This window comes from Lytechinus pictus, unplaced genomic scaffold (assembly GCF_037042905.1).
Source record: "Lytechinus pictus isolate F3 Inbred unplaced genomic scaffold, Lp3.0 scaffold_20, whole genome shotgun sequence".
In the NCBI taxonomy this organism is placed as follows: domain Eukaryota; kingdom Metazoa; phylum Echinodermata; class Echinoidea; order Temnopleuroida; family Toxopneustidae; genus Lytechinus; species Lytechinus pictus.
Window position 1 is genome coordinate 3458177 of NW_026974141.1, and position 16860 is coordinate 3475036.

Sequence of the window (16860 nt, forward strand, 5' to 3'; positions counted from 1 at the left end):
TTTCATCCCCCACCCTCGTTGCTGTCTCCACCCCCTCATTTCATCCCCCCTCCTCATTTCATCCCCCACCCTCGTTGCTGTCTCCACCCCCTCCTCATTTCATCCCCACCCTCGTTGCTGTCTCCACCCCCTCCTCATTTCATCCCCCACCCTCGTTGCTGTCTCCACCCCTTCTCATTTCATCCCCCACCCTCGTTGCTGTCTCCACCCCCTCCTCATTGCAATCCCCCACCCTCGTTGCTGTCTCCACCCCTCCTCATTGCAATCTCCCAATTAGAAAGTCCATCTCTATTCTTCCAATTTCCTCACTTTCTCTCTACCTCTGTCTCCTCCCCCCAAAAAGAAAAACTATCAAAAAGATGGATGTTACAAGAGAAATCGTACATGTAATTCATCTTTACTGTTACACACAAGTTACAAGTGAAATTAGTATTGCATACATAATCCTCAACACATACATTTTATCAGTGCATTGTATTTCTGCATTTTACTGTAAACAAAAAAGGCTAATTTTGTCTAACATTAATTAGTGTCAGAAAACAAAATACTGAAAATGGTACAGATTACTGAATACAATAAAATAAATAGCTTACAAAGGCTACATCGCTTTATCTAACTTTACATTATTTTCCCTCATATAAAACATAGTGTTAATGTTTTAAGCTTATTTTAATGTGCAAATAACAATGAATAAATTGATCAAATTCAGCATTCTAAATCAATGCACCTCGTTGATTTTTCTACATTTCACATTTAATAAATGTTCTTGGAAATATATTATGATTACTAACTTAAGCCTGATAAAGACTTGCACAACTTTTAATAAATATTACATGACATGATTTTGTATAATTTTTATTACTATTTTGCTTCAATCAGTATCTGAAAAACAATAATGAGTTGTCAAATTACCGAACAGATTTACATGATATAATCTTGAATGATAATTCATTCAAGTATTTGCTTACTTAACATAACGCCAAAAAATGAAAAAAAAAAAATATATATTTCCCTTATTCAAAATGACATACTTTTCAGCAAAATGGCTTGACCAAATTGACTCTGTATAAGTTTTCCTACATTTAATGAATAACTTCTGTGCAAAAAGAAAATTGATTGCCATATCATGTCTGAGTGAGCGTACCACTGATGACAAAAACTAAAAAGACATCTTTTTTGAACACCATATTAACAGTAACTTTTAGCATTTACCTTACCTTAACTTTAACGTGTGCTCACTCAAATATTATATCAACATGATCTCTCGTGTTTATAAAATAAATGCCAACATTATTGGGTAATGAAAATGTTGGCTAATGAAACCCGTTTTAAATCATTAGCACAGATATACGTCAATATTGTAAAACACTTCTACCGAGTTATTTTTCTCGAGACCCTTTTAATTGAGTCAAAATGAACTAGAATAGCAGAGGCACTGACTGTTCCACGCACCAGAACGGCCTAGTGGTAATGACTATACCTGGCAAGTAGATTATGGGTTCAAATCACACTTGTTAGAATATAACTTTTATGACTGAGCAAGTAAATGTACAAGATGGGAGAGTTTCTTGTCTTGGTATGAGTGTTCCATGACATTTGCTATGGCGACAATTGCTCTGGTGGAAAATCTGCACGTTAAGCCAAACATAAAACATAACCTCCAAAACTAAATAAACCCTCATCCTTATTTATATACATTATTCTGGAACAAAAAATTATATTACAATCCTAACTCTAACCCTATGCCCCCTGAGATATTAAGACCGGAGTGATATTTCAAATAATAAGAACTTCACAACACAAGTCTCAACATTCCAGCAGAAAAAAATAGTTTATACAAAATTAACAAATAAATAACTTATTAATGTATACAGCAATAAGACAGAAAAGTTAAAATAATTTTTAATTTCGTCATGTTAGAATACTAATTCATTTCAAGCACCTTTAATACCCTTCATAATCTTTATTAATTGGACAATTCCATAAAATGTTCAACCTTTTTGTACGTCTGACGCCCATTTTTCTCAAGTCTTACTTCACTTCATAAACTGGCTAAGTCATGGTCCTTTGAGAACATTACAGACTGTCAAAAGAACCAGAAATCAGAGACAGAATATTTCATGAAGGTCCCACATATAGGGAGTCGAATGTACATATTTGATGAAATTGCCCAATTACTACATTTTGTGGGCTTCACTTGAAAATAAACTAGTCAGTTAAAAGGACTAGTTTATTTGTCAGCTGGAGGCAACCGATATATCTAGTCATATTCATATTCAGTTCCATTCAAATGTGACTAAAATAATAGTTTCACACAGCTACAGTACACCATTCATCAAGTCACATTATAAAGTCTGCCTATAATTGTTCATTTTACACAATAATACATACGGCTCCATGACATTTCCGCTGGCGACAATTGCTCCACTGTAAATTCCACTCATCAACGGAATGACCAACTTCAACCCAGGATTTAACACTAAACCCGATCTTAAAGCTAACCCTAAACCTAACATAAAACCCTATTGCAATCCTAATCCTTTTTCTTAGATGAAATAAAGCCCGGAGCACATATGTAGCCGGAGCAAATGTTGTGTCACCAATACATACACTACAGTATAAATTGATTCGCTTTAGTACAAATTGATCTATTACCTGTAAATATGCTTCTGAAATTTGTGATTGATTGCAAGTTTTGTTGCAACACCCCCATACTGACATGAAACTTTTACATCTTGCATAATTTCTTGCTCAGATTTTTTTCTTGACCACAATCGAAATACTTGATGACAGTCTATTTTCAAACCCCTCAGAAAATATCATTTATAAAAAATTGCAGTTTTGTGAGATCACTGTAATTGACTTAAAATGAGTTGTAGAAAAAAAATTCTAAAATAACACTCAGATAGAAATATTTCGATGCATGACGGTCATAATAAATCTTCAAGGCCAATATCATAACTCAACATAATTATTCATACTATTCAGTTGTGATATCTTGTAATCTAAAATGAAATTGAACTCCTCTAATTATTACTCTCAGTTAATAAATGCTTTTATAAAAAAGAAGAAGCTAAAACTACAAACAATTACAATCATTTTTATCATTATTGATGAATCTACCCATTATTGCATTGAGTTGTAAAGTATCATGAAGTATCCTATGAGCCCAAAATTAATAAAAATTTGAAAAAACAAAATATCTAAACTAGATTGTTGAATGTATGCAATCTCCCCTATAATGGAGTCTTAAACAGCCTCACTCGATTTCTTAGATATTGTACTACACATTGGTATAAAAAAAATCTATTTCCATCACGTACTAAACCCACAAAACAAAGCTATACTTTAAAAGGGTTTATTTCAAAATTCATAGTTTGTAAAAATGATGGCTCTTACTACACAGGAATCCATGCTGTAGAATCCTCTTCTAATTCCTCCTCTTCTTGCTCTTCTTGTAATCGTTCTTTCCCCTCCCCTGGCTCTTCCCCTAATGACTCTTCTCCCTCCGAAATATGTTCATCCAATGCTACTTTTCTCTCTAATGGCTGTTCAGAAAATGATCCTTCCCCCTCCCTTGGCTCTTCTCCTAATGACTCTTCCCCCTCTGAAAAATGTTCATCCAGTGCCACTTTTCTCTCTAATGGCTGTTCCGAAAATGATCCTTCTCTCTCTTTTGGCTCTTCCTCTAATAATCCTTTCCCTTCTGTATTATCCAACACCACTTTTCTCTGTTCCTGCAATTGCTCATCCCCTTCTTCCGACTCTTCCACAAATGTCGCTTCCCACATTTCTAAATTTTGTTCCCCCTCCCCATCTTCATCCGATGACTCCCTCTCTTGTTTTATCACTAATGCTTCTCCAAACCCTCGCTCTTCCTGTAATGATGCTTCCTCCCCTACAGGCTCTTCCCCCACCCCGAGGTCTTCTGGCACCTCATATTCTTCATCCAAAGGCTCTTTCTTCAACGGTTTCCCTTCGACCCACAATTCTTCCTCTATCGATTCATCCTCATCTGGCTGTTCCCTGAACTGTTCTTCCTCACTTTCAAGCTGTTCCTTAAATTGCTCCTCCTCCTCCTCCCCCTCTACCTCTTCATCTAATCGCCCTTCGCCCATCCACGGATCTTCCTGTAAAGACCCATCCTCCCCCGAATCCTCTCCAATCCTGTGTTCTTTAGGTAATGTCTCTTCCGCTACACTTTCCTGTTCCTGGGAGTTCCCGTGATGAGCTGTCCGCTTCACACGCAAATCTAAAGGCCCAGAACTGCCACCCTCTACCCTGTACGTCAAAGAATCTCCTGCGGTATCAGGGAAGGTGGCAGGAAGCTGATTCACAGAAGTCTCTCCAACCGAAACTTTCATAAACTTATGCAAATCCGTATGGTTCAGCATATGGACCTTAAGGGAGCTGTTCTGGGTGTAGCTCTTCCCGCAGATCCCGCAAGAATATGGCCTAATGCCGGAGTGCGACCTGACGTGGGCTCTGAAGCTGCTTGGATCGGTGAATCCCTTGGAGCAGAACTCGCATGTGTAGCGGTAGTCCCCTGTGTGTATTCTCATATGGATACCTAGTGAATCCTTGCGGGTGAAGCGCTTTGAGCACACCGTACACTCGAAAGGCTTGCTTCCGCTGTGGACGCGGAGGTGAGTCTTCAGGTGCTCCTGGAGTCGGAAGCTCTTGGGGCAGAGATGGCAGCTGTATGGCTTGGTCCCTGTGTGGATCATGAGGTGCGTCTGCAGATAGCACTGCTGGGAGAACCTGTGGTCGCAGTATTCGCACCTGTAAGGCTTGATTCCAGTGTGGACTTTGAGATGCTTATTGAGGTATCGCTGATCAACGAATGTCTTTGCGCAGATCTCACACTTGTACGGTCTCTCCGTGCTGTGCGTCTTCAGGTGCGACTTGAGGTGGGATTTCCTGTTGAAGGCTTTGTCGCAAAGGTCACACTTGAACGGCCTTTCGTTGCCGTGATTATTGCGGAGGTGAGCCTTGAGGAGGTGCAGCTTCGGGAAGGCTTCGGAGCAAAGCTTGCAGCCGTAAGGCGTGTAGGAACTATGGTTCTTCATGTGTGATTGCAACTGTGCACTCTGCGCAAAGTTCTTGTGGCAAACTTCGCAGCTAAACGGTCTATCCTTGCTGTGTGTTCTCATATGAACCTTAAGGGTGTTTGCAAAGGTGAAGCTTTTGGAGCAGATTTCACACTGATGCGGTTTAACCCCAGAATGAATCTTCTTATGACGTAGCAAACCAGAGCGGTCGGAATAACACTTCAAACACTCATCACACTGGTGGGTCTTACCGCTGGCGTGCGTTCGCATGTGTGCTCCAAGTTCCCGAAAGTGTGCAAAACTCTGCGAACAAACATCACAAGTGAAAACCTCACCACTGTCTTCGGCGCTTTCCTGCATCTTGCAGCCATCACACAGCGGTGACTTCGGGTTTCCGTCCTCATCAGTTTCGTGGGCGATGTACAACGTCTTCTTGCAGATCTTACAAAGCTCCATTGTATACAGTTTCAAAGGAGGATCGTTCGATTCCATAGTCAACCCACTCTCATTGCCAGATCCTTTTCCTATTAAGTTCCCTTCTGTAACTACTATATCAGCATTCTTGTCCAATTTTCCTTTGGTGGTTTGACGAGGTTTTCGCCTCCGAGCTTTCTTGGTTGCGACTGCTTGTCCATCATCAACTGAAGCTGGAATACAGAAAAAGGGAACAAGATCAAGTTAACATAATTCTGTTTATTACTGAGAGCCTGTTTCATGAATGCGTAACAACTCCAGCTCGATGGCATCTCTATGGAAAGCCATGCACTATTACTCAATGGTCATTTGTACCAAGTGTAAACACAATTGATGCAGAAATAAAGAAATGAGAGCTATTTGAACAATAACTTGACCTTTTGACCCCAAGATGACCTTTGACCCCATCACCCTCTTTGACACACATGTGGTATTACCCAATCATCATAGGTACCAAGTATGAACTTAATTGATGCAGAAATTAAAAAATGAGATCAAGTTTGAACAAAAACATGAACATTTTGGAACAGACTAATAGACCAACATTACTAGGTCTCTACTGAACTTCCTTCAGACAAGACAAAAATAGTTGAAAAAATGCATAAACTTAAAATGTGTGAGTGTGAAAGTCAGTATACTGTTCCGACAATATCTATTTTGAATGTTAAAGTTTTTGTCACATAATATCAAGGTTGATGTTGTCTGGAGCAATTTCATAGTTCGTAGGCTAATAACATACCAATTTCAAAATAGATTTTGTTGTAACAATCATAGGAACAAGGTTTTGTCAAAACTGGTGTGAAATCATTAATTTTCACACACATATCATATTTTGCTAACCTGTAAGGAAATTGTATAATCTGTTTTAATTTGTTAATACTCATTTTTTAGTCTTTGTATGGATGATTGTAATATGTCAAGAGTACCCCTCTTTCTTTCTCTTAGTTTCCCCACGTGGTCAACCTCCGTCTTTTGCTCTCTTTCCATCAATATTTTGTGAACCTCATACTTACACACGGTAGTATTGATTATTTTAAAGTCAATATTTAATTTTGTATATAGTGTATATACATTTGTGTTACAGTGTTTATATCTATATAATTTTATATAATTTTGCTTATTATTTTACTCTACTTATATCATATTACCATTGTATAAAATTTTGATAGGGGGTCTACATTTTACAAGTTTTGCTTTTTAGTAGGCCCCTCCACTTTTTTCACTTCATTGCTACGTTTCAATCCTGCATGTGTTATGCATTTTTTCATTGTAAAAATGATTTATCATAAATGTACTTTGATGATTGTAAAATATGAATATATCAATATATCAATAAATAAAATAAAAAAAACTTAGAAATATGGAATAAACGGTGGAAATAAATGGAGTAATTTCTTGCTAGCTTTCTCTTCTCCACACCTTCCCATCTACCTCTCTCGCTGATGTTCATTCCTCCTTCTCTCTCTGTTTGTCTCCCACTCCAAATTTGTTCTTTATTACCGATCTACTGCATTGGATGGCTCAGTCGTTAAATCGTCTGCCTATCGAACCAACGATCTTGGGTTTGAGTCCACCCCGTGCGGACGACTGAAGCCTGCGTTGTGTGGAAACGTATCTCCCCTGTTCCATAGATACAGGCTATGTTACAGAGGAAAACATTCCATCCCTTGGATAGGACGTTAAATGGAGGCCCCGTGTAAAGGAGAATCATCACCTTTAAACGTTAAGAACCCACTGCAATATTCGTATAAGAGTAGGGGGAAACCCCGGTGTAGTGGTCCACCTGTAATATTGGGAGGAGAGACATGCGGGTCGCTGTGATTCAGTTCACTTTTCGCCTCCAAGGCACAGGTGACGCCAAACAAATAATAATAATTACATGTCTTGATGTTCATTTATTATGTTTATATTTGTATCACTGTAAAGTGTTGAATTATCCTGTTTGATTGTATTTATTGTGAAGGGCCCTCGGTGAGAACAATTTGTAAACTGTTGAGGTCACCCTGTTGAAATAAAATGAGAAGTTAGAAACTCTGAGGAAAGACTAGGATGTCTGATGAAGTTAATGGAAAACATATTACATGATATTGCACGCATATGCTTATATGACATCACAAAGTATATTTTTTAGAAGTCAGTTCAGAGAATTGAAGCATTTATCAACAAAGACGTATGACAAAGAAACAGACAAGAACATGTTTATGCTTTGCATTTATTTACAGCATTATAAACAAAATATTCATTAAGTACAGTCATGATAGAAGTAATTGAAAATAACTTGATTGCTCTCTCTCTCTCTCTCTCTCACTCATGTCTCACGCTCTCTCCCTCTTATCATTTTTTAGAGACAGAAGCCAGCAAGGATAAGATTTCATCATCCAATAGTTTTCATAGTACAGCCAGACACATGAGCTTCCCAGCTAATCGAACCCACGGAAAGTTGTTAGATCTGGGGTGTTAGTATTTCACAAAGATTGAAGTGTGACCAGAGTCGCTTTTCAATTTCCAGTTGCATGGGGTATAAAAGGCATAACCGCCGTTGGTCAAATCATGCTAACTTGACACGCTATTGCTTAGGAATCAATAAGATTGTGCGTTATGTATCGTATGCGCGTCAGTATTTAAGCACAATTCTAAGTCGCACTTTACTCTCTGTAAACACCCCCCTGAACTTGTCAAACGACAAATGTTGATAAAATACCCCAGCGAGTCCTTTTAGACTTGCATTGAGAGGCTGTTACATACAATGTGAATACAGGTAAATCTGCTTTTTAATAAAGGAAAATGTTGATTTGAATAAATGGAGAAAAATCAAACAAGCATAACGCCGAAAATTTCATCAAAATCAGTTGTAAAATAAGAAAGTAATGCCATTTTATAGTTTCGCTTATTTTTCACAAAATAGTTATATGCACAATTTAGTCACATGCAATTGAGAGAGTCGATGTCCCTCACTCACAATTTCTTTTATTTTCTATTGTTTAAATTATACAATTTTTTTTATATTTACAGGCTTCAATGTAATGACCAACTAGACTGAACCATAAAATGTTGAAACAATTGTAATTCCACAAGTTCAGTGAGGGATGGAAACTTTGTATCATAAAATAATAAGAAAGTTAGAATATTTCATATAAAGATAATAGTGAATGGATGATGTACTAAATTTCCCATTTGCATACTGACCGGGATGTACATATAACTGTTTGTGAAATTAAGCAAAACTTCAAATTGTCAAAACTTTCTTATTTTTTACATCCGATTTATATGAAATTTTTAGCGTTATGCTAGTTTGACTTTTCTCTTTTTATTCAAGTCAACTTTTTGTTGGGGTGAACTTGTACTTTAAGTAAAGTCTTTCGGGATCAAAGGAATAATCTTGTTCCATTAGCAAAATTAAACTACAAAGATGTAATTGAACAAGTCTGCATAATTATTCAGGTCTGAAGAAATGCTCTGAATCGGGCAATTATTTGACTTTTGGAAGGTCAGCTATAGCAGAGTCCATTGTATATCACTCAAGACCTATCTATTTTTATCATCACTGTCATTACTTCAATCTCTCACAAGTAATTAGAAATGTTTGTACATATTTATCATGGCAAGTTAAGCTACAAGAAACGCGTTACTCAGCCTGAAGTCCACAATCAACTCGAGTTGCTCTATGAGTTGTAGTTTTTTTGGTCCCCTCCAAAACTTCTCATACCATTCCAGCGAACAGTCGCCAGCCATCGGCCTGATGTTATGGGGCCTGTCTACAAAGATTTGCGATAGATCCGATCAATCACAACTATGGACGGCCAGCAATGTCAACATCTAAAATACATGTTTGTTCAAAATATTTTCTAGAAATGACATGTATTCAAAACATTCACTGTTTTCTTGACAATTCAGTATGCTTGACTTTGTTTTCAAAGGACAATGAGCAAATTTCCACAAAAAAAAATTATGGTATGGATGGACTTCCATATAGTTGGGATTGATCGGATCAATCGTAACTCTTTGTAACTATGATGTATATTCATGCATTCAATGTTTTCTTGAAAATTCACTGTGCTTCTATTTGTTTACAAAAGACATTGTGCAAATTTCCTGTAGAAAAAATTATGACATTGATGGACTTCCATATAGTTGGGATTGATCGGATCAATCGTAAGTCTTTGTAACTATGATGTATATTCATGCATTCAATGTTTTCTTGACAATTCAGTATGCTTCTCTTTGTTTTCAAAGGACATTGAGCAAATATCCAAAAGAAAAAATTATGGTACGGATGGACTTCCATACAGTTGAGATTGATTGAATCAATCGCAACTTCTTTGTAAGACGGGGTCCTGGGCCCCGTTGTACAAAGAGTTACGATTGATCCGATCAATCGTAAATCTATGGAAATCCATCAGTGTCATAATTTTTTCTACAGGAAATTTGCAAAATGTCCTTTGTAATCAAAGGAGAACACCCCAAATTGTCAAGAAATCAATGAATTTATGGATATGCATTCATATCTAGAATTTTTTTGAACAAACATGCATTTCATATGTTGACTTTGCTGGCTTTCCATAGTTGCGATTGATCGGATCAATCGTAACTCTTTGTACAACGGGGTCCTGATCTATCCTTGAGCTCTATATTCAGCAAGGGATATACTGTTGTTTTCTTCAAGATCATAAGCATGTGTATCATCAATGCATGGGCATCAAGAAATGTTCTTTCAGTTCTCCATACAGTTCCTCAGACTTAGTTGGATGTTCAGGAAAGATCCTTTATTATGATCCTGTGAATTACAACGAAGAAAATAGGAAATAAATAATTATAATTTGACAAATTGAAGACATGGATTCTAGTCAGTGATTTGTTGCGCACATGCACATGACCAGGCATTTGTTTTACCCGACTTGCACATTTTACTTTTGAGAGGGGATGAGTAAAATAATGAAGTATGACCAGTCTTGGTTTTGCGATGAACATGGTATTGTCAAATAACAACATCACCATCTTATAAAACAAATAATGCACATCATTTTCATATAATTACCCATATAATACTTTTAAAGGGTCCAAATGTTTAAAATGTATAATCATTACTTTTAAAGGGTCCAAATGTTTAAAATGTTAAAAATGAACCTTGTGTGTATACTCTCTCACTGTTGTGTAATATTTGGATATTATTGTCTAGTATCCAATATACAGTAATAATATAATAACATCAATTTAATCAAAGACTAAATGACAACATAATTTTACACCAACCCTACACATGCCCCGGTCAACAAATGGCTCCTAATAATACACATAAATCCCATAGAGCTTCAAGTGCTTATGGTATTTGCAGGGTGCAAACCATGGATATAAAAGAACTGGATAGCGTTCGTTGTATACTGCTGTGCACACAACTTTGAAGCTAGAGGAAGAGTACTCCATGACACAATTAACAGTATATGGGACCATACGAACAGGTATGAAACAACATGCAAGATAAAAAAGTGGAATTTTGTGAACGCTTGACCTTTTAGAGTACTTTAAAGTGTTTCTGGTGCCCTCAAAAGAACATGTTGTTACTATATCAATTTTTTTTATACTGATGGTGCAAATAGGTATGATAGACAAGGAAGTCTTACCAGATGTTGTTGAGACGGAAGTGGTGGATACCGTGATGCCGGAGATGGTGGCGACGGGTGCTGTCGTTACCGGTGCCTGCATGAACTGCTGCCCTTGATGAGGACCCGGGGGGTGCGCGTGAGGTGGCATCGGAGGGTACATTGGTGTTGGACCGCTAGAGGGCGCCGTAGGTGGTCCGTAGTACCCTGCGCCTGGATGATTGGGGTAGCCGTACCCGTGGACGACACTGGGGTCGTACGGGGGAGCATGGGCGGGCGGGACAGGTGGCCAGTACCCCACAGGGTACGAAGCAGCAGGTGGTGGGGCCGCTGGTGTCGCTCCCGAAGGCTTGGAATAATTCCGGATGACCAGCATAATGTCGGTTTTGACATCGTTCCATCTCTCCTCCGGGATGCGCCTCATGCTGCTGACGATGGTGCGGGCAAAGTCGTTGAGTTCTGCTGAGTGCGGAGAGTCGGGAGTGGCTGTGGGCTGGACGGGGCCTTTTTCTATTATTCTTGCACATATCTGAAAACAAGAGAAAATGCGCAAACAGAGAGAAAGTTATAGTGAAGACATTGTTTCAGTAATAAACAGTAAAGAGACAATACATGAATAGTACTGCAGTGTATAAAATGGAGCTGGCACCTTAGAAATCATAATAACTATATTATTATCATTACAAACAATGAGCTTTACTTTCACTGGTTTGATCCAATAGCAGGAAGATAATAAATGGTCCTAAAAATAGCTACATTTTGTTTTTGCTTATATTTTGACAGAACGTAGAATAAAAGTTATTCCTTCATATAAGATATTCAATAACTTTTTGATTTTTTTAAACCTAAATGCTAATTTTGGCTAATTGCACAGAACCTTGACTTGGGACCTATGCTGGATTTTGATCTTGGCTGTCAGGATATAAAACAAAGTGACATGGTTTGTCATACTAAATGTATACACATTATCAGAGGTGCCAACCTAATCAAGAACGTTTCACTATTTTAAAGGCCGAAAATAAGTATTTTCACAGAAATACCACATCACATAAACAGAAACTTTTGAAATCAGTAATTTACATGAAACCACCAGTATTTCTTTCTCATTTTTCAGTAATAATTATCAAAAAAGAGTACTACTTGGCAACTCTGCATTATACACAGGTTGTTGAAGACCTATGTTGTGCCATGTCTGTGTAACAGGATGCTGCAAGAAAATATTTGCTATCGACTGCAAATTTCAGATGAAAATTTACAAGAGGCAGATTAATCTTAACTGATGCAAATCAAAGTTTACTTCTTGAGGCAATGAGCAGACCACCAATCAATTACAATATTGCAATGAAATGAGTGACTTGCAACTGATTTTGGGTCCTAAAATTGACTTGCGATCAACTGCAATGTTTTTGCACCACCCCATCAGTCATTTACATTCTGTTGATGGAATGAAAATTGATAAACTAACCCTTTCTATGGTGCCGACATCCATCTTCTCGACCGGTGCTGTCTGCATCAGGGGCGCTCTCGTCTGCAACGAGGGAACTGCCGTCTGCATCGAGGAAACTCCTGTCTGCATCGAGGGATCTCCCGTCCGCAATGCGGGGACTCCCGTCTGCAATGAGGTAATTCCTGTCTGAATTGAGGGAATCCCTGTCTGCAATAAGGGGACTCTTGATGGTATCAAGGGAACTACTGTCTGGATCGAAGACACCTCCACCTTGGCACCGGCCAACTCCTTCCCGTCACTCCATCCCTGCAGAGTGGCTCCACCTGTGCTGGTGCCCAGACCGGTTCCACTGGTACCAGGGGCGGTGTCAACAAGTTCTTCAATCTTGACAACCTGCATGGGCTCTTCGATTGGATCGGTCACGATGCTGTCCGTGAGGCTTTCAGTGAGGCTATCAGTGTGGCTACCAGTATGGCTACCAGCTTGGGTGTCCAACTGCTCTCCCTTTCTTTTCCTCTTGTTGTATATACCTAACTGCAAACACAATAACATTGCAATCCTAGTAACTGATACAAGCTGAAGGGGACACAATAATATAGAAAATGCCTTACTATTGTTTTGAAATATTGGGGGGGGGGGGGAGGGAGGTGTCATAAAAATGTTTGAAAATTACTACAACTTTATCAATGACTCTCGAATGAAACAAACAAATTTCTTTTCTTAACAAATATAGAACATGACTTCATGGTCTAAACGGTTGAAAAATAGCTTATTAATTTGAATAAAATGATGTGTTATTAGGTTTGTTTACAAAACTATGTATTTACATTTCCCATGGTAAATTTCCTTTGGTACAATTCCTATGGTACATTTCCTATGGTACTTTTCCTGTGGTACATTTCATGTGTGTACATTTCCTATGGTACATTTCCTACAGTACATTATATGTGTTACATTTCCTGTGGTACATTTCCTATGTTTCATTTCATGTGGTACATTTCCTATGGTTCATTTCCTGTGGTACATTTCCTATGGTACATTTCTTACGGTACATTCCCTACAGTACATTTTATGTGTTACATTTCCAATGTTACATTTCCTATGGTACATTTCCCGTGGTACATTTCATGTGGTACATTCCCTGTGGTACATTTCCAATGTTACATTTCCTATGGTAAAAATCCTGTGGTACATTTCCTATGGCTCATTTCTTGAAGTACTATTCCTGTGGTACATTTCCTTTGGTTCATTTCCTATTCAATGATTCCCTCTCCGGAGATGAGCATCGATCATGCAAATGAATACAACTCACCGTAACACCTTTTCGACTCCTGATCCTGACGATGTGGTCCGATAGGAACTTAAAAGATTCTTTGATCCACTGCTCCCTGTCGGTCAACCTGTGGTCAGGTGGGAGAAAGGCGCCCTCTGGGAGGTACTTACTCCGGCCGATGTTGTCCAGTCTCCCGTAATACGTACGCATGTTTGTCATCCAAGTCGTAAGTTGGGCCACTGGAAGAAAAATTGAGGGTAAGCGAGTCAGATTGTAGGCGAACCTGGTGTTTCATAAAGCCGTTTGTAAGTTACAAGTGACTTTGCAAATGACTGGTGACCTTCTCTCAGGAATTAATCAACACAAATAAAAATCTTGTATCATTTACCACAAGAAACTATTACCAATCATTCTTAAAGTCAGTCATGATTTACGAACAGCTGTAACACCCACCAGCACACAAGCAGATAATGAACTGATCCACATAGTTTTACTTAAAATTGCATTGCAAGTAGGAACATGCTAATCAGGAGGTCCTACACTATTTTCAATGTAACATGAATCAAAATTTTCAAACCTATCATGATGAATTCTTGATGAATATTAAAGGTCAAGTCCACCTCAGAAAAATGTTGATTTGAATCAATTGAGAAAAATCAGACAAGCAATATGCTGAAAATTTCATCAAAATCGGATATGAAATAAAAAAGTTATGACATTTGAAGGTTTCGCTTATTTTTCACAAAATAGTTATATGCACAATTCAGTCACATGCAAATGAGAGAATCGATGATGTCCCTCACTCACTATTTCTTTTGTTTTTTATTGTTTGAATTATACATTATTTCAATTTTTACAGATTTGACAATAAGGACAAACTTGATTGACCCATAGAATGTTAAACAATGGTAATTCCACATGTTCAGGGAGGAATAAAACTTTGTTTCACAGGGCAATGGGGAAAAAATTAGAATATTACATATTTCCTATAATAAAATACAAAAGAAATAGTGAGTGAGTGATGTCATCAGTTTCCTCATTTGCATACCGACCGGGATGTGCATAGAACTGTTTTGTGAAATTAAGCGAAACTTAAAAATGTCATAACTTTCTGATTTTACATCCGATTTTGATGAAATTTTCAGCATTATACTTGTTGGATTTTTCTCTTTTTATTCCAATCAACTTTTTGTTGGGGTGGACTTGTCCTTTAATAACTTCATGAAATAAATTTTGTGAATGTCACATAATCACTGAAAGGGACACTACTAATAGTAACAATTATTCTTACTAACAATTCCACAATCCTTATGCCGTTTCATAAATCTCTTACTAAAATGTAAAATGAACATCTTCTTTGGTGCTAAGTCCCCTACATAGAGATATATAATTAAGCACAAGAAAGGGTCATCAGTCTTAAAAAAAAATCATGCAGAACTTACAAACAGCTTTTTGAAAAGCCCAGATATATGTGGTACTAACCCATCAACTAACATAATATTGAATTATTATAATCAATACATACAAGAACCACTAGATTCCCCATCAATAGTTTAAGGGATGTAGAGAACTCACGTGAGCAAACGTTTCCTTCTTCGTCAACATACTCTTTGGCCTTGTCCTCTATAATGCGTCGCTTGAGGTTGGTGCGCCGGAACTCTCTGCACCGCTTGTCATAAAATCGCGGATTGTCTCTGTACCATTCGGCAAGTTCTTTCTCTTGCTCGGGAGTGAAGAGGAAGGCAACGATGTTCCGCCGACGCCTCTTCTTGCCCGTCTCGTCGAAGCTTTCCTCAGGGAGATCCGGAGAGGGCTCAACAGGGTTGCTGCGCACTCTCCGAGGGGGCGGGACGGCTATGGGTACATCACGGAGGTCTTGCTCTTCCTCCTCATCTTCATCATCATCCTCAAAGAAGCCCCGTGCGTCATCCTCCACCTTCCCAAAATACCTCTTCTGTTGTGACCTCCTAGGAGAAACCCGAGAGTTCTGGTTGAAACTTGGGGGCGCCCTTCGTCCGCTTCTCAAGTGCGATTCGGTTCTGTCTGTGGAGGTTGACGAGAAGGCACCATTAACTCTTTGTTTATACGCATCCATGTCTGTACATCTGGAACATGTGTCTAATTCTGCGTGATTGAGCCGAACTTAGGCACATAGCGTGGGATTTTAGAGTGATGAACTTGAGAGAAATTGTTCTCAGAATTATGTTCTACTTTAAAAAATATTGTCAAAATGAAGCTCAGAACAAGTGTTGCTGATCCAGTTAGAAGACTCCATCTTCATTTTTCTCTCGATGCATAAAGTTTTATATAAAGTTAAATATCCCAGCAATGGAGTGAATCTTTCATGAAATTTATACATGTAGCTGTGGAAGATTATGAAGACAAAAGAAGGGACAAAAAGAATGCAGACTAAAATTTTCTCAGAAGCAAGTTCATCGAAAATCCTTTCCACGTTACATGACACTATAACCATCATTTCCATTTTCAAAAGGAGAGATTAAATATATTAAACATTGGATCGTGATTGCATACATATGTACCAAGAAATGTTTACAAAGTGTACATGTTAACCTTTCTGAAGTGTATTATGTGATTGTGTTTAATTATGTACACATATTGCTGCCTGACACTTTCATGAAAAATATGTATTTCCCCACCCCTCAACATTTTGTGATAATTTCTGCTTCTCAATCATTTCATGGAGCAAAATAAAAAAGGGCTTTATAGAAACCTTGGTCTTACTGTGATTGAATAGCGACCAAGTAATTTGGCAACTTCTATCTTATCATAATATGCCACAAGTGCATACATCGACTCTCTGAAGTCTTATGGGGCAATAATAATAATAATAATAATGAAACGTTTTTCATTTTTGTATAGCGCAAAATACATAAGCAAAGTTGCATGTCTCTAAGCGCTTTTTACAAAAGGAGTGGAGATGGAGGGAAGAGCACTGGGTTCTTACATTAATTGTTTACAAAATGGTGAATTAATGTGTTTTCAAGCTATTTCTAAACT

The 16860-nt window shown here is 38.1% G+C and overlaps 2 protein-coding genes across 2 annotated transcripts in view; both read right to left on the reverse strand.

Annotated features, from left to right (window-relative positions):
* Positions 1-366: 366 nt before the first annotated feature.
* Positions 367-16860, reverse strand: part of LOC135157789 (zinc finger and SCAN domain-containing protein 2-like) — a 36556-nt gene continuing 20062 nt past the window's right edge. The window contains exon 5 of the mRNA XM_064114676.1: positions 367-5698. Within this exon, the coding sequence (XP_063970746.1) occupies positions 3399-5698 (2300 nt within the window). The 3' untranslated portion in view covers positions 367-3398. The remainder of the gene's footprint in view (positions 5699-16860) is intronic.
* On the reverse strand, positions 7728-15955 carry LOC135153053 (uncharacterized). Its single transcript, XM_064114677.1, has 5 exons — positions 15418-15955; positions 13882-14081; positions 12588-13103; positions 11144-11651; positions 7728-10299 (listed from the first exon to the last, which is right to left on the reverse strand). The coding sequence occupies exons 1-5, from the start codon at positions 15935-15937 to the stop codon at positions 10292-10294; spliced, it is 1752 nt and encodes a 583-aa protein (XP_063970747.1). The 5' UTR covers positions 15938-15955; the 3' UTR covers positions 7728-10291.

Coding starts and splice junctions, on each gene's coding strand:
- LOC135153053 (XM_064114677.1), bottom strand. CDS start 15,937: ATGGATGCGTATAAACAAAGAGTTAATGGTGCCTTCTCGTCAACCTCC. Junction 13,104..13,881: donor GGAGTCGAAAAGGTGTTACG/GTGAGTTGTATT, acceptor TTGTGTTTGCAG/TTAGGTATATACAACAAGAG. Junction 11,652..12,587: donor ATGTCGGCACCATAGAAAGG/GTTAGTTTATCA, acceptor TCTTGTTTTCAG/ATATGTGCAAGAATAATAGA.